Raw genomic sequence first — 20,174 nt, 5'->3', positions numbered from 1 at the left:
ATACCCAGTGTGACTCCTGTTGAAGACACCAAAGTAGGTATAGTGATGTCAGCAGGAGTCTCTGTTCTGGCCTTTGGCTCACCATCCACCTTCTCTGTCTTTCAAAAGTATTTTTAATGAAATTTGCACTTAACTATCAGCTACATGATAGGGTTCCCTATGCATTGCACCAGAATTCTGTCTCTCATTAGAACAACCAAATTTGTTGCTTGTGCTAAGAGATATACAGGACCCAGGGAGGCAGGTAGAGGTTGCGGGAATTAGACAGCAGTGGGATGAAACAAATGAAAGAGTTTATTTCCCAGTTTAGTTTTTCTCTTTCGTTCTGGCAATGATCAGTTAATAAGACACAGACCAGGCTCTTGAGTTATTTTAATCTTGGTAGGTCAGAGTTGCTTTTTCAGCCTTTAAATACAGAGAACAGAGAAGATACCTGCCCTTAAAGCCTCTTGCAGTGAGTGCACAGCAGAGGTGGGGATGACTCTGAGCATCCTGCTCCTGCACAGCCAGTCTGTTCCCAGTCCCTCTGTGGTCTTGTCCCACAGCACACAGCCAAACCAACCTGAGGCTGGGCTTGGGGGTGACAAAGCAGTGCAGAGGGCAACCTCACTTCATCACATCATCTTTGAGTATAAAATGTATAAAAGCCACAGTCCCATCTTCTCTCAGGGGTGCTGCTGTCCCCTACTAGAGCTGAGGTGTGCAGAGAGACACAGGTGCCAGGCAAGCTGTGAGACGGGAAAGAGGCAGTGAGAGATCCTCAGCTGCAGGCTGGGAAAGGATTGCAGGGGAGATCCACTCTGGGAGCTGGCTGCTGAGGATGGTGCGACGTGGGCACACACGAGAGGCTGACAGAGGAGGCAGATACTGAGTGAGGAGCAGCTGCCATCCCCTCTCGCCGAGCCGACGTGTTTGCACACACGGGCTGGTTACTCCCTCTCAGAGTCGCTGTGGGAGGCAGGTTTGGCTGAAAACCACTTCTCACTGCTGAGTCACTCCTTGCTGCTGATACACTTCCTGATGGCAGGCCCCTTCAAGGATGGTGAAACAAATGTTCCAGAAGTGCTTTTGAAAGGTGGAGTGGAAGTGAAGAAATCAGTCTTGAGTTCTTCTCGGAATGGGAAAGGCAAAGGGGGGGTAAGAAAAAAGATAAAGCCATTGGACTTCACAAATTTGGGTGGTTCCTTCTTTGGATCTAGCTTTTGAATCATCAGTGTCTGGTCTCATTTGCTGAGAAGCTGAAAACCACCACCTTAAGATCTTCAGATATTCAAGTACCTTGGAAAATCAGACCAATCGGATCAAAATCACTGTGCATTTATGGAAACATGGGCTCTGCACACTACATTAGAAGCCTGCTGTCAGTAGACCCAAACTTACACTTACCAAAAGAAAATGCTTGTACTTTTTCAATCATCAGAATTATATTGTAGATTCAGAGCTACACTGCTATTGGAAAGAGCATAGAAAGTGAATTATATTGTACATCCCACTGGGTAACACATTCCTTAATGGCATTTTTAAAGCATTTCCTATTGCCAATAAAATCAAGAGAGAGGGAGAAAAGAGCACAGCTTCTCTGAACATGGAAGATGAAAAAAATTAATAATCACAAGAGCTTTTCACTGATGTGGGCTGTGGCATCATGCTATCTGCTGCACAGAGCAGACGGTGTTTCCAAAATATACACAGCCCAAATCCAGCAGAGCAAAACTTGAGTAACTAGTCATGATCCCCTGAATTTAAATACATTGCCAACTCCCTATGGAAAGGGACACCAAAAATAACTAAATCTGCATCACTGGAATATTCCAGTTGTCCCTCAAATAAACAACCTCTGTAGCAACATGTGATTCCAACAGTTTCCCACTGAAGTTACCAAGTTCATGGTATTCATAGTGATATATGACACTGTTGATCCCATTTTCAGGATGAGTAGGGGGGTATTTATTTGTTGTTACTCCTTGAGAGAAGGATGTGCTTTATCACAAAAGAATGGTGAATTTCACACGAGGGTGCCAGGCTCCGTTCAGCTGTGATAGAAAGGTCAGCATTGAGCACGCAGTGGTTTTTGTACAGCCCTGGAAATGTTTTAGGACAGTATTACAACAAGGTGAAATTCAGACACCATTGAAGTTGATTCCAAAACTCCTGTTGACTTCACCAGAGCCATTTCCCCAGAAGATGTTGACTTCACCAGAGCCATTTCCCCAGAAGAATCCCTATGAATATTTTAAGTTGCTGGAGCTTTCCTTTAATAGCAATGTTTTCTCCATGGAACTAGAAATAGAGAGGAAAAAAGGGAAGTGAAGGCATGTTGGAGAAAGAGAAATCAAAGCTTCCTTCCCCATCTCTTTCATAGGAAGATGCTCCTGATTACCCTCAGAAGCCCACATCTCTCTGCTCTCCTCTTCCTTTTGCTCCTACAGGTCTCATCCCTCCAAAGCAGAGGAGCCCATGGGCAGCCTGAGCCTGGTAATGCTCCACTGCTGGCACTTCCTGCTCTGTGGGATCAGCCGACAGCTTAACAGCATTCTGATTTCTTGTTCGCCTTTATACTTAGTCATAAAAGGTTGACAAGGCAGAAATGTGATGACTTCACTGCACCCACAAGTGAAGAAAAGGCAATGGCTTCTTCTTTCAAGTGAGTCCTGCTGAAGGTCCAGCTTACAAATGGGCTGAAGTGGGGCTTTAGCTGAGTGCCTAAGACTCACCACCAAATTCCTCAGTGTGTTGTAGGCAGTCAGTGCTGAAGAGGGAAGAAACATGACAAGCTGTATCTATGACAGTCTGTTTCTCATTAATGTCTTACATTTAATTACAAATCAGAGCCTGACTTCATCCTCAAGCAGGAAACTTCTTTCTCCTTTTCAAAATTGATGACAAACTGTGATTAGATGGCCTTGCTACCTGTAGAATTGGTAAGGTCTCTGATTTGATTCTAGAGTCAACCTACAGCCAAGCTGTTCACAGCCAAACTGTATGTGAAATAAAAGCAATTGCCTTTTTTTGGTGAAAGCTAATTGCAATTTCAGTCAGAGTGATAGTGCTTTGAGAGAATCTGGTGGCTGGAGTTTCAGAGGATATTTTCCCGAGAAATCACCCATCAGAGAAGGCTGCTTGCAGCAGTACACCTTGCCTCTCCTCCCACTTTATATTTTTTTAATCTATTTTTTCCTAGGAAGTCATCATTCCCCCAGCCTGGGGAAGGAGGGAGTGCTGCATTCATAAGACCAGCAAAGAGAGCCACTGCTCCCAGCATCTCCTGCAGACACAGTGCAGCAGGTGAGCAGCAGCACTGTCTGTCACTGTGATTTCCTGACAGTGATTTCCTGCTTCTGGGACAGGCTGGAGCAATTGGTTTGTAATCCAATTGAATTTTGGCCAGAATGCAGCCCGGGAGACTCACTGCTGAACCATTTCACTTTGGCAGCTGGCAGCGCTTTGTGGACCCCAGGAAGGCCTGCTGAGCTCTCTGCTCAGAGGTGGGTGCAGGCTTTCACAGAGCTTGCCAATGGGACAGACATCTGCTCCTGCCTCCCAGCTCCCACCTGGAGATAAAACCCTCAGTGTCTCTTGAGACAGAAATTCTCCTGTCACTTGTGAAATGCAGGAGCCCCTGGCATATAAACCATCCATTTTTCTTTTTTCTTTCTCTATTTTGGCCATTGCAGAAAATAATTTTATAAAAGTCTGCTTTCGTTTCAAGGACTACATTAAGTTCAGAGTCTTAATGCAGATCAAGGCATGGACATTAAATCAATTAAATAATGCAGTGCCATATCTACAAAATCCTCATTATCAGATTTCACACACAATATGCTGTTATCACAATAGACAGTTCCTCCTCCCAGCATTTGTAAGTGGGAGACTTGCCATCAATACAAAGTGCATTGAGTACTGGAGAAATAAAATAGCAACCTGGCAAAATATGGCTCAGGCATTACATAGGCTGCAAAGGTATAAATAAACACCCACATCTTGAAAAATTAATGCTCCAAAAGCTCTGTTTCATTGGGATATCAGAGAGACAACTGACACAGTGCTTCAAAGAGCTTATGCTGCAGCAGCTGGGCATTACTGTGCCCTGTGTTTGGTCCACATGGGAGCAGGAGGACCAGGTTTCACAACACAGACACAAACCATCCTTCCTCCTTGGCACACTCGGCTTCTTGCCTGTGATGGAGGCATGGGATGGAGAAGGAAAGCAAGCACAGTGAGTGATCACAGTGGGAGAGAGATAACAAAACCTGGAAGCATATTTCCTGTTTGGTACCACTATCTCAGATTGCATTGGCAATCAATGAGTGATTAATGCAAGGGAATATTACTGTGCTCCTTTTAAAATTGCTTCATCTAGCTGCATTCAATTCATAAATAAAAATGGGGGAATGGAAAATATCTGTTGTGCTAGCCCTGATAAATATTTTAAATGCAATGCTTGCCATCTTTGCATTTACTTTATTACTTGGAAAGCTCAGCACCTTTAAGAATAAAGTTGCTGAATTCAACTGAAAGTTAAACTTGTGGCAGGTGACAGAAAAATCAGCTCACTGACTTCTCATATGACCTTATTTTTAATCCACTGGTGCCTCTGCAATGCTATGCAGTGGCTTTTGTATGCAGAAGTAAACCATCTATACTTTTCAATGAGGTACTCAATTCATTATTTGAATAGAAAAACTTCTAATATATCCTGTCCCTCAAAAAAAAACCCCAACAAAATACCAAAAATCAATTAAGCAAAACCCCAAAAAACCAAACCAACAAAAAAACCCCAAAAAACTAATGCAAACACAAAAACCAACCACAAACCCCAAATATAGTCTATACTGCCAAATCAGGCTGCTTAAAACAGCCTCCAGACCTAAATCTCTGTTCACATCACTCTGTCTGCCTTTGCAGCCTGGGGAAGATGGACCTTGCAATGTGCACTGAGAGCTGGGGAAGGCAAGTCAATTCCCAGCTTCAGGAGCCCTTTGTGGGAAAGATGGGAACAAAAGATTCAGCTTGTTTGTCCTGGGGCAAGCTTCACCTCAGTTTGGTTCTGCTCAGCTGAAATAAAGTTGTGTGGCACTGGGCAACATGAAGCCTTTCCCCAGAGTAGTGGGGCACCAAACTTTAGGGTGTTGTATCCTCTGTCACTTGACAATCTCCACAAAAGTCAGCTGGGCACTGGCTTTCAAGGCTGTCAGTCTTCCACTGAGGGAGTCCAGCCTCTGTCCCTAACCACACAAGTGCTCTGAAGCCTTCAGGGAATGAGAAGACATCCTGTATACACTTGTTCCTTGGGGATCTGTTCTCAAAACCCAATCCTGTTGCCACACAGCTTCTCCATCACTCTCTCCTGCCACACAGCTTTGTTACTTTGACTTCACTCTGTGTTAGAGGATTTGGCCCTGGCAAGACTGTGGATGTAGAAGAAAGATCAGAGGTTAATCAGAGGTCAGAGAGAGAGGAAAAATAAGTGGCTTGAGTTAAAACTGAGGCTGACATTTTCCCAGACCAGTCCTTGTCACAGTCCCTCCATTGGCAAGAGCCCTTCAGGAAACACTGCTATTTTTATTTTCTCAAGAAAAAAAGCAGCAGACAAAGATTGTAGGCCAGGGTTCTTAGAACTCATCTCCTTTTTGCTTCCCCCTTCTTTAGGAAAATATGTCTCCTGAAGTCAGGGAATTCTTTACTTCTCTTGAGATGGTCATCTTTACAGCATTGGGTTTTTTAAATTCTAAGGAATTGTCAGGCTCCAAAGTTGCATTTTTATATCTTGGAATAAGGCTTCATTGTTTCCCCTGGCTTATTCACTTACTGCCCTGAAAATCCTGCTGAGTGGATTACAATGTTTATTGCTCTGCCTTGCAGTTTCTTCCCACTTATCTGAAAATCCTGTCTGCAAGATAACCTGTCAGTAGTGGTCTCTTCCATGAGATGTGGCTGAACAATCAATCCATTGCTTCATGCCACCAAACCCACATTGTCCATCCCACTGGACAGACACCACCACAGCTCTGGTGCAGCACACAGGGGCAGCTGGTACCTCTGAGGCTGCAGCAGCATTCTAATGAAGATAGGAAACCAAGGGATGGAGTGTGAGCACTCTGGTCTGAATGATTCATTTCAGGACACACAGAAGTTGCAGAGGAACTGCCATGGAGAAGCAGAGAACCAAGCCTGTGGCCCCACATGGTTCAGAGCAGAAAGGAGGGCAGGGATTTTATTCAGAGCAGTCAGTAGTGACCAGGTTCAACCAAGGAGTCTCCAGGCCCAGGCAGCTCTTCTCCTTGTACTACCAAGGTGGCAAGGGAGTACAACACCGTGCTTCATCCTGCTGCAGGATGCTGTGACTTCTCAAGGCCTTGTGCTGTCACATGAAGCAAACCAGGAGGAGGAAGTTTGCCTTCTGGGATCTTCTGCTGATGTTGCCCTGTAGTCCTCTACAGGAAGACTCCAAAGATGAACATTCCCCTTTACAGGTGTTCCCACATATGCCTTTATATCTGTTAAATTTTTTAGAGAAAAAAAAATAGATTTGACAATGTAATTTGATTCTAGTGAAATTTCAGAGGCAATTAAAGGTTTTGGCTTTTTTTAAATTCCTCTCTACTAGACACTAGCAGCTAAAAAGACACTTTAATATCCATCCACTGTACTGCTTATAATGTCAGAAGCATTAAGGATGGAAAAGGCCTCCAAGGTCAGCAAGTCCAACCTTTGACCAATCACCACCATGTCAAATAAACCACAGCACTGCCACATCCAGTCATTTCTTGAACACTTCCAGCAATGGTGCCTCCACCACTTCCCTTGGCAGCCCATTCCAGTGCTTAACAACCCTTTCCATGAAGTTCTTCCTGCTGTCCAAACTGAATCTCCCCTGGCACATCTTGACACTATGTCTTCTTACCCTGCCACTCATTGCCTGGGAGAAGAGCCCAACCAAGAGCCCAAACCCCAGCTGGCCACTCCTACAGGTAGTTGTAGCAGTAAGGTCTCCCCTGAGCCTCCTTTGATCCAGGCTAAACACCCCCAGCTCCCTCAGCTGTGATTTGCTCTCCAGACCCCTCACCAGCTCTGTTGCCCTTCTCTGGACACACTCCAGCACCTCAGTGTCCTGAAGTGAGGGCCCAGAACTGGACACAGGACTCAAGGTGCATCCTCACATGCTGCACTGAGTGCCCTGTTAACAACACACCCTGGAGTGCAACAGGAACATCTCAGGTGGCTGCTGTCATGGGCCTGGGCTTATCCATGCTCTGGGCTCCCCTCTTTAGCTCATAAATTGCTCTCCCTACTCTCTGTTGACATACTATGGCACACATGGAGGAGATGCAAGGAAAGCACAGAGTGGAGATGGCACATTTCTCTTCTCTTAAGGACAGCGTATGTTGGAAATGTGTCAGGAATCCTGAGTTAAAGCAGCATAGTGAAATGTCAGGGAAGGCGAACAGAAGGGGAAAATAAAGGCAACAGATTTCCCTGGGAAACTCTGTTTTGCAGAAAAATCATTGGAAGAAAATGCTATTCTGATTAACATTAATTTGTCCCTCTTTTTTTTTTTTTTTAATTTAATCTCCAAGGCACAATATAGGGCACAACAGAGAGCAGGGAAATGGCAGCCCCTTTGCTGAGCCAGTGCTGCAGCAGAGCTGATGGAGTATCTGGGTCAGCGTGCAGCAATTCTTCGCAGATGACTGGGACCGACAGAGCCCAAGGCCAGCCTTGGCAGTAGAGCCAAGGGCTCCTTTTGTAACTGAAGGGATGTAAAATCTGCTCCCCCTTTCAAGCAGCATTTGCAGGAGGGAACCCCGTGCTGCAGCCTCCGTCAGCTGGAACTAACGCCCGTCGGCTCCGCTCACCCATCCCTGCTCAGCAGAGCACAGGCTGGGAAATCAGCGTTGCCATGGGATTCGGCTACAAAAGGCCAAAAGATGTGGATGTCAACCAAGTATCCAGATATGCAGGGAGGCTATTTTCTGCTCTAACTAAACCTGAAGTGGAAGGTCTTCTCTAAAAAACATCATTTTGCTTTTTTACTCACAAGAGCAATGTCAAAGTTACCTGGAGAATTTTTTTTGTGTTTTAAAGCTCCTCACTTGGCTTTGAAGATCTTTGTGTTTCAGGCAGGTTTTAGGAAAAGCTCATTCATGCATTCCAACATTTGGCTACTTTTTCCAAATATCCTGCTAGGCCTAATGAGTGACATTACCTTTGCTGACAGCCGCAGTGCCCTCAGAAGAGATACAGCTTTGGAGACCAGCACACTGCCCACTGGGCATACACAGATCATGTATCATGGGATCTTTCCCCTTTCTGCTTCTATGCCTCAACCCACTGGGACAGGAGCATGAAAGGATCAGTGCTTTCCTTATATATCATCCCTGATCATCAGTAAGACTGGCAGCTGTCTCTCAAGATTTGTGCTAAACCCTTTGTTAGAGGTTGATTCACACAGCCACAGCCTTCAAAGTCAAGTGGCACTGTTAGATCATCCTGTCGGGTAGCACAGGCCATCAGGATTTGTGCTGATTTGTGTTTTGTTAAAACATGTCCTTCAAAAAAGGATAGTACACTTTTGATTTGACAGCCACAGAAGAGGAAAGATCTGTTACTCCCCTGTACTAACCAAAATTTAGAAAGTCATTCAGTTTTTTTTCCCAGATGCTGAAAGCATCAGGATAATTTTTCTGATGATCTTGATTCCTGGCAGAATACAAGTTTTGTGCTTAGGACCTAGACTGCTAAAATGTGATGCCAACCAGCTAACTAACCTTCCTTGCCACTCAATGTTTAAAGACACAATATAGAAGAAGTACTTGACTTTCAGAAGTAATAATGAGGAAAGGTCAAGGCCAGAAGAAATGTTGGTGTTTCTAGAATAACAGCAGCTGCTTCTGCATATGCTTGAAAGGAGGGTGGATATTAACACAAGGATTTTGAGGAAGTAGCTATTTACTACTGGAATTTTGGATGACAGCTGCCACATTATAGGTGTTTATCTAATAATATTCACCCTAATACTGGTATGCTTTGTCTGAACCAGTCAGCCTAGATCAGATCACTCATTTGTTTCTGCCATAGCAGAACTTGCTAGAACAGCATTTTTTTTATTATTAACATTTCTGCTCAAATCCTTCATGTTCTGATTCTGGATAATTTCCACTTCAAAATGACAATATAGGGCAAAAGATAAAAAGATCTGGAGCAGAAAATCCTTAATTTAGTAAGTAAATAGTATTGTACTCTTTTTATGTGGACACATAAAGGTACAGTATTTGACAAGGTGAAAGTATTCACACCAATCTCAGACCTATCCATGCACTTTTGCCTTGGTCCATAGAGATGACCTCATAAATTAAGTGCAGGGATGGTTGTTCACAGTCTGAGTGATACAGAGATGTGTTCTGAACAGCATATAATGCACATTTAATTGTATTTATTTAGTGGCCATGGTTACCGTGATGTGACTTTTGTATACTTTTTTCACGTTGTATACATGTTAAACTGAAAAACTGTCTGTCCATCACTAGCTCCTGCATAGGTATATACCCATGAGGGGTTAGCAGAAAATAAGAAGGCAGGGAGGACCTGAGGACCTCCTGTAATCTCTGCATCTTGCTGAGGCTTCACATATCTGCTTGCTAAGAAAAAAGGCTCTTAAGTTCCCAGACATGTTAAGTCAGAGTCTTGTGGAGTCAGAAGTATTGCAATCCACGTGGTAAAACTGGTACAAAATGTTGCTAATCAAAGGCTTGGAAAGAAGATGAAGGGAAGAAGGAATGAAGCTGTGACTACCCACTATTTTGACTGTTGAATCTGCACTATTCATAGTAACACACCAACTGTATCTATCCACTTGCAGTAATGAGTGACAGCTCACTACTCAACAATTAGGTTTTCCTTCCCCACCTCTGCAATTAAGGTCATAACCTTTTCTATTTACTTTTGGGATGTGGTAAATTAGAGCTTTGGCTTCATTACAAAAATTAATTAAAATAGGCACACAATGGCACCATTCATGGCTGTGCTTGTCCTTCCCTGCAGTATGTCCTCATGTCAGCTCTCATTGGTTGTAGTCCCAAATTCCAGTATGTGCTAGTCTGCCTGTATTATCTGGATCAGTAGACTAGATTTTTCTTTGTGTCCATCTTCTTTGATTCATTGAGAGGCTCTTCTTGCTTCTAATCCCTCTGTTTCTTTTTTTCTTTTAAGAAAGTGTACACTTGCAGGCTGTCAGCATGATCTGATGTCCCCAAAATGCTTTCTGGCCACAGAGTCTGCAGTAGAACTTCAACATGGTCTCACAGCAGAGACCTCTGCCTAACAATTTCTCCTTACTGACATCCCAGGTGTCTAGGTCTGGAAAAGAGGATTAGTGCTCTTTTTCTAAGAATTTCAAAACCTAAACAGAACTACAGAGATAGGAGGAAAAAAGCCTGACTATTCCCCAGTTACACAGATTTGGGAGTCTGCCCATTGAAATAAGTTTGGATTGGTTTTTGTTGTTTTTTTTTTTTTTTTCCTAAGCCATTTCTTTGTGAATGCAGTGCTTGTTTTAAAAGCTAGATTTATGAACTGTCAACAAATAATATTTTCTTTTGTAGGAAAAAGTGTTGCATTATGTTTCACATGACCATGTCCTGAGGTGGTTCAACATACTGAGTTCTGTGCATACCAATAAATACAGATCTTGGAGATTTCAGGAATAGTGATTTACTAAAGATTATTGCTTGATGGGAAGTACAGAAGAGCTCAGATTCATTTATATAACACCTGAAAGGAGAAATGGCCAACAAAGGCTTGGACTAATATATGTGCTGGTGATAGAGTCCAAGAGGCAACTTGATACATATGTGTAATTATCCTGAAGTCAAAGTTGATGAGGACATAAGATATTTGCAAAAGTGACACCTATTATAAGCTTTATTTCTTCAGAGCATTTAAGCATGTGTGTAACTGCAAGTACAACCTGATTTTTTTTTTTTTTTAATTACTGCTTGACTACACAGGTACACTCAGGATATTGTATCCAAGTTAATTTAGGGCATGACTTCAAGATGCATCAGCTGAACAGCTCTAAAATGTAAAAGGGAGGCCTGGTTTTCTGGGGGGGGTGTGGTATAAGGGAATGAAGCCAGTGTGAACAAGGGTTCAGATGAACAGCTCCTAAACCTGTGTTAGCTGCAGATGAGAAACAAGAAGGTATCTACTGGGGAATGAGCATGGGAAGGGTTATACAAGCTGCCCCTTCTTTATGAAACACAAAGAGGCAGGGTCCTCCTCTGGGCCAAAGCGATCTTTCCTTGGAGGCTTTGTTCTCTGCCAAATCAGGTGCCAAGGGTGCCTGAGCTGGTGCTGGTGGCATGTAGGGTTCAAGCAGGAGGCCATGGATGGGAGGTGACAGTGGAAATCACCTCTGTGCTACTGCAGACTTGCACAGGATGAAAGCACCCACACAACCTTGGCCTTTTACTGAGGTTGGTCATGGAAGAGATTTAAAAGCAATGACGGGAACATTGCTTGGAAGGATGTGACACACCTGAGTTCCTTTTCTGAGTCTGCCAACCTCAGATGTGAGGCACATGTGACCAAAGACATCCCAAAATGTGGCCTCTCTCTAAAGCCCTTGATATAATACACAAACCCCAATTTTCAGATTTTGTGCCTTGCATGGAGATACCTGGGGGCAGGACTTTTTTCCCTATTTGTTGGTGAGGGGAAAATGGAAGAGAAGTTTAGTCCCTTAAAAATAAGCATCGTGTCCTCTATGTGCCCTGAATAAATGGCATCCCATGTTAAACTTTGCTGAAAATGCTTTTTTTTCCCTTCTGAGAAAAGCTGAAAATAAGACCACATTGATATTTTGCTGCAGAGTTGTTGCCTGTAGGTAGGCTTTAGATGGAGCTGTTCTATGGAAATCAATCCTGGTAAAGCAATAAGAGCTGCTATTTTGCCAGCACGCAGCAAGCAGAAACAATTGCAGAGGTACCCCTACTACAGCAATGCTGCTTGGTAATTTGAAAACCATGCATGACATAAAATAACCCAGATAAGGCTGGGGAACCACAGCATTGTTATTTCTCCTGTTCTGAAACAGCAGACTGTAAACACACACTCATTAAAAAAAGGGAATTATCCTTCATCTCTATGTATGGCCAGTGAATAATATAATATTTATAATGCTGTGTGAAATGGATTCTATTTGGTTTGCTCCATTTTTCATCAATTCCTTTTGTCATCCTTCTGCCTGTGTTGCCTGCTGTCCTACCTCTCTGTCCAATAAGGCACTGCAAAGTAACCTCATCTGCTTCCATGGACAGAGCAGGATCATACCCTGTGAGCACCATAAGGGCTGGAGGAATGGAGAGACTCCATTTCTTGGAAGCTCTTGGGCTCTTTTTCCTTAATCTATAAATAGGAAAACACCATCATCCTTCAAAATATAAATCATTATTAGAAAGCCTCAAATGGGGACAGAATACACTGGTTTCAGGGAAAAAAAGAAAGTATTCATTTGCTTCTCAAGTTTATTGATATATTTCATGAAGGCTCAAGGATGAAAGATTCTGAGGCAATATAATAGAGTATTCTAATATTAATTTGCATCAATTTCTTAAAGAGATAATTCAATTAAATAGTTCAGCCCTTAGCAACCTATTCTTTTAAAATCATATCTCTTTTTGAACTGTCAACCACTTGAAGGAACAGCCCTTGATTCTTTCTTGATTGTAAGCTAGATGAGGCAATTTTTCCTTGGGGAATAACATTAGCTAAATTAGGAACACTGTAATTTAAAGGTGATTAAGTACCTTTTGTGATTATTGTTCTACGACTTCAATCTGATAACACTTAAGTGCATGTGTAATCTAGTCTTCCACAGGGCTACTCTCATTCATAAGTGGGTTTAAATCCTCATAAGATCAGGACCTAAATAAGTACCGCAGTTAAACCTTTTATGGCACATTGACAGAGCATGTATTTGTTCTGATTGCAATAACATTTCACACTTGTGCTTGGTGCATAAACAGTAGGAATGCTTTTTAAATTTGGGATTTTCATTTTACAGAAGGAGAAAGCAAGGAACAGAAATGTGAATGGATGCATTCTGGTCATAAGGCAAGCCTGCTGGAACACCTGGGAACACACTGTGGACTCCTGACCCTCAGGCATTTGTGTCCAGCTTTGCTCCAGCTGTACTTTGTGCCTTGGTGCTCAGCATGGGAGAAGAATCAGGAACCATCCAGGCCAGGCAAAGTGACCAAGTCATTGCTCAACCTGCCCACTTGTATCTGGAGAAATTCTTTCCTAACCATCAGTCTTCTTGGGGTTTCAGTGGAATTTTTGTCAGCAGAGCACCCAATGTGTTGAAGGATGTCAGAACATGGGCTACTAATGCACCACTGACAAATTTAGGGCTGACATCTGTTGGGGGCTGCTGAGCAAGATGCACTCAGCCGACCCATTGTCAAGAAGTGCTGCTGGCATTTGTCCATGCACCAGGATATTTTACAGAATGTCATCACTTGGTAATGAAATGCTCCCTGGTAACGATGGCTCACAAACACAGAAATAGCCTTTGCCCATAATAAAGTTTTGCAAATAATGCTTGCAGGAAGTGATTCGCTACGAATCAATCAAGCAGATCCCAGAAATAATGTGGCAGATGGTAACTCGACATTACTGCAACATCACCAAACTACTTACTCGCACTTTAAACAACCATTTGGACTCAGGTCTTTAAAGAAAAACATTCACTCTCACTCTACAGCTGGTTGAAGCTGAATTGTCACCCCACAGAAAATTCTATCCTTAGAAGTCAGTAAAAGGCAGGATAAAATTAAGTCTGAAATGTCCTTCAATACAAAAGAAAAAAAAATCAGTTATCAAGACTATTTTGATGCCTTCAGGCTATATGCCCTTTCTTTATTTTTAGCTATGTTAGGCTACAAACAAATAAAAAAATTAAATATAAAATTAACACAATCTTTGTTCTGAGTGATATGTACAAAGAAAATTTAACAAAATAGATTTGAAAAAGAAAATGCTGGAAAGAACAAACACCTTCCTGCTTGCATTTTGATTTTTTGTCCTATGGATATAAAAGTTTGTTGAAATCATCATGTCTCCGTTTTTCATGCCCTAGAACCTTCTACCAGGAAAAATTTCCACCGGAACAGTTTTGATTAGGTCTCTCTAGGTTGTGACCAGGTACACTCAAGTTACAGTGGTTTAAAAAGTTACTCATCGTGAGGTGCACTTTCTTATTTGCAAAGTAAAACCCATTATCTTACATTGTACGCCTAACTTACTGAGATTTAAAATTATTAATTAAGTTTTCTGTTTATACCTGCATATTCTTTCATCACTGTATGAAGACTTGTTGCATGCCACAGAGCAGGCAGCCCTGATTTATTGACTACAGTATCAATGCAGTTCTTAAACAACAGCTTTACATACAGAAGGAGATTTTTCACTCTCCTCTTCCATGCGCATCATTGCACTCTGAAACCTTTCCAGAAATGAGGTTAGCCAAGCCACTGCTTGCACTAAAACACGGATCATCCCAGAAATGGGGTGGCTGAAGAAAGCAAAGTAGGCCACCAACTTTCCCTGCTGATTGCTGGCGGCGAGCGTGTCCCACAGGAACGCCGCCCCGCTGGTTGTGCGACAGCACCTGGAGCTCGGCCTGAGAGGAGCAGTGCCATTGTCACCAGCCGCTGGGGACATTTGCTGGGCTCCTCTTTGAGTGAGGGTCACGCAGAGCTCCCAATGAATCACCTGCTCAGACCCACACGGGGCAAAGCTGCCACAGCCTGTGCTGCCATGGCCCTGCGGGAGACAGGGCACCTGTCCAGCCCTTTCCCTCAGAGCTCAGTAACACAGAGGATGCAATCCCTCCTGTGCACCTACCTAGGTACTGGCTGAAATGAAGCAAAATGCACTGGCACAGACACTGGCTCTTCTCGGGCAGAGTTTGTAAGATAAATTTTAATAACTCGAATTCCTAAATTTCCCTCTCAGCTGTGGCTGCTCACGCACCACTGTGCGTATGAACGGAAAGACCCTTGCACCTCTTTCAAGGCCTAAGGCTTATTCTTCTTTACATCCACGTTCCTGGTTCTGCCGCAGTTTCGTACTAAACACGGCCCGTGCTGTTCCTCGGTGCGAGACTTCCCTGGGGTGAGCAGCGGCGACCTTTGGAGCCCTGCACCCCAAGCCATGCGGGCAGCGCTCCATTTACACCAGCGGAGGGTCTCGGACGCTCGGTGCCTTTGGTGTGAGCTGCCACTGCCGGTGTCACACACATGTGCAGGGTGTGAGCCACCGCCTGCCTGCGTGTGGAAACGGGGATTTTGACCGTGATGTTTCGTAAATTTGGCAGCGTTAATGCGCAAACTGAATTACTTCAAACCCCCACGTTTTACACAACCCACTCTCACAGTCTTGCCTATCGTCTGGCATTTGTGGGAGAGGATGAATGAGCAGCCTCACAGCTGCTGCCGGCTGCAGCTTTGCGAGGCCTCCTCAGCTCGGTGTCGGGGGCTCAGGCAGACGCTTGTCACCAGAAATAGCCGAACTTCGGCCATTTCGGCGAATGTCACCAGAATAAAATAGTTTCTTCGCCTAATGCTAACATTCAAGTCAGCTTCTGCCCTTAAGAACGACCGGCACCGGGACCGCCTCCAGCAGACTCCCCGGACCTCCCCGTCAGCAGCGGGACGCGAACCCGCGGCCTCCGTCCCACCGGCCGCGCGGAGCCAATCGGCGGCCGCGCTGGTGACGCGGCGGGGCGGGCGGGGCGCTGGGCGCGGGGCCGGCGGGGGCGGGCGCTGCCGCCGCGGGAGCGGCACGGGCGGGCGGAGCGGGCTGTTCCCGGAGAGGGCAGGCAGCGGGTCGGGTGCTTTGGTTGTAGTCTGGTCCGCTGGGGTTGCCAGAGACCCCCTCCAGGCTGCTACACGAGGACCGGCTTGACGCTCGATTCTTTTTTCATAGACACCGATCCTTTCCCCCCTTGTTTTTTTTCGGGGTGCGCTTTGCCCAGCGCCGCGGCGCCCGCTGCCCTGAGCGCTGCCGTGCCGGGAGGCGCGGGGGGCCGGGGCCGCGATGCGCAGAGATGGGGCCCGTGGCTGCTCCCGCATGGGCTCGTAGTGCCCGCTCGGTGCTGAGTGCCCGGGTGCCGGGGAGGTGCGTGTAGGAGAGAGGCGCCAGTAGCGCTGGATTTTATCCCCTTGTAGAGGTGCAGGCAGACAGGGGTTCAGGTGTGTTGGGGTGTATTTTTTTTTTCCCTCTCGTTGCCTACATCAGCCTGTTTGCCCCTTCTCCCCTCTCTTTTTTTTTTTTTTTTAATTTTTTTTTTGGGGTGAGGTGGGAGCCGGGGTGTCTGATTTTCCTCCAGCTGAGCAGTGCAGTTGCAGCGGTAGCGGTGAAATCCTGCTCCTCCTGTGAGCTTCAGCCAGGAAAATGGAGGCTGTGATAGAGAAGGAATGTAGTGCGCTCGGAGGGCTCTTCCAGACCATCATAAGCGACATGAAGGTAAGAGGCTGAGGTGTGTGGGGGAGCACAGGGGAGGGGAAGCGTCTTCCCACCTGGCCCGGCGAAACTTCGCCCCGGGCGGTGCAGCCGCATCGGGGGCCGGTGGCGGCGCGACCTCCCCGCGGCGCTGGGGGACGCTGCCCCGGGGCTGGGTCCGCGTCCCCGCCGCCGGCACCAGCCTGGCAGAGCGGCTCCCTGCCTTTACACCCAGGGTTTGGGGCTTGCGAGTTGCTTGCAGGATACCACCTCTCCCTCCCTCCTCCTTCCCTCTTTTCTCTATTTGTCCTGCTCAAACATGCAAGCTGTTACTTCGCAGCAGGGTCAGCGATTTGCTTCTTTATTTTACAAATATTTTTGTTCTCCGTTTTTCTCCCCTGGTGCGGGCTGTCAGATCGGTAGCAGAATGAATGCAGCGGGGCGGGAGCGTGGTGCGGAGGAGCCGGGCACGGAGCATGTCAGCCGTGGGGTGGGGCTCGGAAGGGCAGTGTGAGCATTTCGGTGCCAAGCTGATGGGCGCGATGGAAAAAAATCTCTGCCTGGAGATGCTCAAAAGTTGATGTGTGCCTGGATTAAAATTGCGGCTCAGTGTGGTATTATTTTCACGCTGTATATGCTCGTGGAGGGGGCATTTCCTTTCTGTGAATGGATGCAGAGGTTTCAAGTGCGGGGGTCTCTCCGCCAGCCAGCAGAAACCTGAATGTGCTGATCCCGTCTCTGCCAAAGGGTCCCTTTGAGAGAGGCGCTCCCACTCTATCCTTGGCAGCCAAGGGCACTTCTGCAGGGTTTTCTTTGGGCGAGCGGGTGCCTCCCACCCTTCTCTCGTGGAAGTAAATAGCGTAAAAGCCTTGCTGTGTTCTGCCCGCCGTGTCTCCCCCAAACCCCAGGGCAGGAGGCGCCCAGGCTCCGGCACACGGCCGTACTGCAGAATACTGCAGTGTTCCCCTGGACAAGGGCAGCTTGTCTTCCTGCCAGGGCCGACTGGAGGGATGCAGTTGTCGGGAGATGTTGAGGGACGTGTCAGATAATGGGGACTGCCGTAATTTAAAGGCGGCAACCGTGCACGCTGTGCTTTCCCCAGCCAGGGCATGGGATTTCTCTGCGTGTTTTAATTCGTGCAGGGCTGGTGAGCAGCGAGGGCTGCGGGAGAAAGAACTGCCAGGTGCTATTGGAGGACAGGGTCTGCTCAGGAGGGATCCTGGCGGAGGTGAATGGCTTCTAGTGTATTTTTTTGGGAGGGTGGAGAAGCTGTTTGCACCAGAAGTTATTTTTTGGCAAATGTTCATATGCACTTTCTTCTCAACAGATCTTAGGAGACATTTAATTAAAAGCATGGCTTGTCAAGAGCAGGCAGGTTATATATACACAGAGTCCCCCCCAAGAGAGGAGGGGGGACTCTGTGTGTATCTGTCAAGACAATGCTGCAGACCTGGCAGTGGTGGTCCTCAAGCTCTCAACCTCCTTGGATTTTTAATAATGACTGCACTTTAAAATAAATGAAACCTCCAAAAAGGCAGGAAATTATCACAAATCCTGGAATCATTTTAGTGGTCAGTGAAGGGAACAGGCAGGAGATGTTCTGTTCCAGAGGAATTGTGGTTTTGGGTTTCATCACAGAGGGACACCGAGTATGTTTATTCTTTCCTTCTTTTCATAAGTGATGCATTTGGTTTTTCTTGCTCTTAAGCCAGTGGGCCTCTCTGTGGATTCATTTTTTCTCCTGCACATTGCTACTTGCATGGGAATGCTGCTCATCAGAAAACATGTTGACATGAGTGTATGGAGATGGGCACAGGTGTGAATATTTTTTCCTTAATGCTCCATAGTAGTGGAACCTGTTTTGTGAAGTGGCAATTACTGAAGGGGGAGGTTTGGAAGGAATCACTGCAGATCTTTAGCAGCCTGGTGGTTTGTTATGGTTAAAAAAAATCTGCTCATTATTTAGCATGAGTAGAACAAAGAATTTTTACCTGTAGTTCAATTTGATGCAGCTGATGCTGTACTGCTGAGATGCACTAGGATTCTTTGTGAATTGTGCACAAAGGAGCACAACAATTTCTAAGGAAAAGTAGCTATTTTTTTGATAGCTAACCAGAGCCTTTCAACGAATCATACCTTTAGTAGTAAAGTGAAAATTAGCATTTTAAGTGCCGTTTCACGTAGTCAGATCTGTGTGGGCAGGCTTCTGGCAGGATCTGGGAGCTGTTGCGTAGGGGTCTGCCCACGCATACCCGAGTGCTCTATCCGTGCCTATTTCTCATCTCAGGCTTCGATCAAGGCCCCACATGCCCTGCAGTGCTGAGGGATTTGATGCAGCATCTGGCTTTTTTTTTTTAACCAAATGGTTCACAGGTTCTTTTATCACATGTATTGCTATACCTTAAACTTTGTTATAAAGATGGTAGGGTTAATCAACAGCTTCAATTACTCTGAAGTCTTGCCAGTGGATGCAGATGGGTGCTGCAGCTGAGGTGATGAAGATACAGTACACACAGGCTGATTTTTCTCTTTGTTCACAGTAACACAGAACTGGCTCAGGTGTACCTGTTGTTAATTTTGAGCTCTGCCTGGTTCTGACAAGGTTGCAGGAACTGGAATTACAATTCCAGTTGTCTCCATATACTGAGCTAGATTTGAAACTTCATACGGGCAATATATGTCAGTGTGAGTAACACATCACATTTTTTGACAGCGAGATTGTCTTGCTGGCTCAGGTCTCTTGAATGGCATTTAATGTTTTCTCCATAAACCCCTAATTTCTCTCCACCCTCTATTAAAAATATTTTTGTGTCTAGTACTCAACAAAACCTGCTCCAAAACAACTCAGCATAAAGCTAAGTGATTTGGAGAAATGTTGTTACTGACTGAGTAAATGTAAGAACAGTTAATAAACATCCCATTTGTACTGCACATTACTGTTCATCACAGAGTCACAGACTGTTTTGATTTGGAAAGGACTCACAAGGATCATTGAATCCAGCTCTTAGCACTGCACAGGACACCCCAACAACCCCACCATGTGCCTGAGTGCTTTGTCCAAATGCTTCTTAAGATCTGTCAGGTTTGGTGCTGTGACCACTTCATTGGGGAGCCTGTTCCAGTATGCAGACACTCCCTGGGTGAAGAAACTTTTCTTGATATCCATCCTAAACCTCCCCTGACTCAGCTTCATGCTGTTCCCTTGGGCCCTGGCACTGGTCACCAGAGAGAAGAGATGCCCCTCCACCTCCCCTTGTGAGGAAGCTGTACACTGCAATGAGGTCACCCCTCAGTCTCCTCCAGGCTGAACAGAACATCTGGAACATCAATCCCCTGACAAGGGAAGTCCATTTTTTCCATGCCAAACAAGGGTCAGATTTGTTGAGTAATATGGTGGTGTATATGATGACAGAGTTGTTTGTGTAAAGTCCACAATGGGAACTGAGCTTGGCCGTTGTGCTTTAGAATTGGATTTCCTTTGAGGTTTCAGGACCTGATTAAATAATCATAAAGGTGTGAGCGTGTGTGCTCATCCCATCCTTATTTTGATCCATTGTCACAGCCCTGATGTTACCTACATAACTAATTTTAAATGCCACAGGCTCATCACTGAGCCTGTGGCACTTAAAATTAGTTACACTCTTATGCAAGATCTTTTTCAAAGCAAT

General features: G+C 45.4%; 1 protein-coding gene and 1 long non-coding RNA gene across 32 annotated transcripts in view; both read left to right on the top strand.

Moving 5' to 3' along the window:
• LOC135284839 (uncharacterized) overlaps positions 1 to 14,536 on the top strand; it is a 72,532-nt gene extending 57,996 nt beyond the window's left edge. The window contains exons 4-7 of one of the 14 annotated variants that reach the window (XR_010349970.1): positions 2,430 to 2,644; positions 3,182 to 3,285; positions 7,578 to 9,220; positions 13,064 to 14,532. This is a non-coding gene — a long non-coding RNA (uncharacterized LOC135284839). Of the gene's footprint in view, positions 1 to 2,429; positions 2,645 to 3,181; positions 3,286 to 7,577; positions 9,221 to 13,063 lie in introns of all 14 variants that reach the window. The other 13 variants (XR_010349975.1, XR_010349992.1, XR_010349991.1 and 10 more) reach the window with 13 other exon arrangements.
• A 1,285-nt stretch (positions 14,537 to 15,821) lies between these two features.
• Positions 15,822 to 20,174, top strand: part of MTSS1 (MTSS I-BAR domain containing 1) — a 125,938-nt gene continuing 121,585 nt past the window's right edge. For 17 of the 18 annotated variants that reach the window (XM_064396590.1, XM_064396492.1, XM_064396554.1 and 14 more), the window contains exon 1: positions 15,822 to 16,530. In XM_064396590.1, coding sequence (XP_064252660.1) covers positions 16,459 to 16,530 — 72 coding nt within the window. In that variant the 5' untranslated portion in view covers positions 15,822 to 16,458. The remainder of the gene's footprint in view (positions 16,531 to 20,174) is intronic. The other variant, XM_064396444.1, reaches the window with a different exon arrangement.

Source organism: Passer domesticus, chromosome 1, assembly GCF_036417665.1.
Source record: "Passer domesticus isolate bPasDom1 chromosome 1, bPasDom1.hap1, whole genome shotgun sequence".
NCBI lineage: Eukaryota > Metazoa > Chordata > Aves > Passeriformes > Passeridae > Passer > Passer domesticus.
The sequence above is the reverse complement of the archived record's forward strand: the minus strand, read 5'-3'. Positions and strand labels throughout refer to the sequence as shown.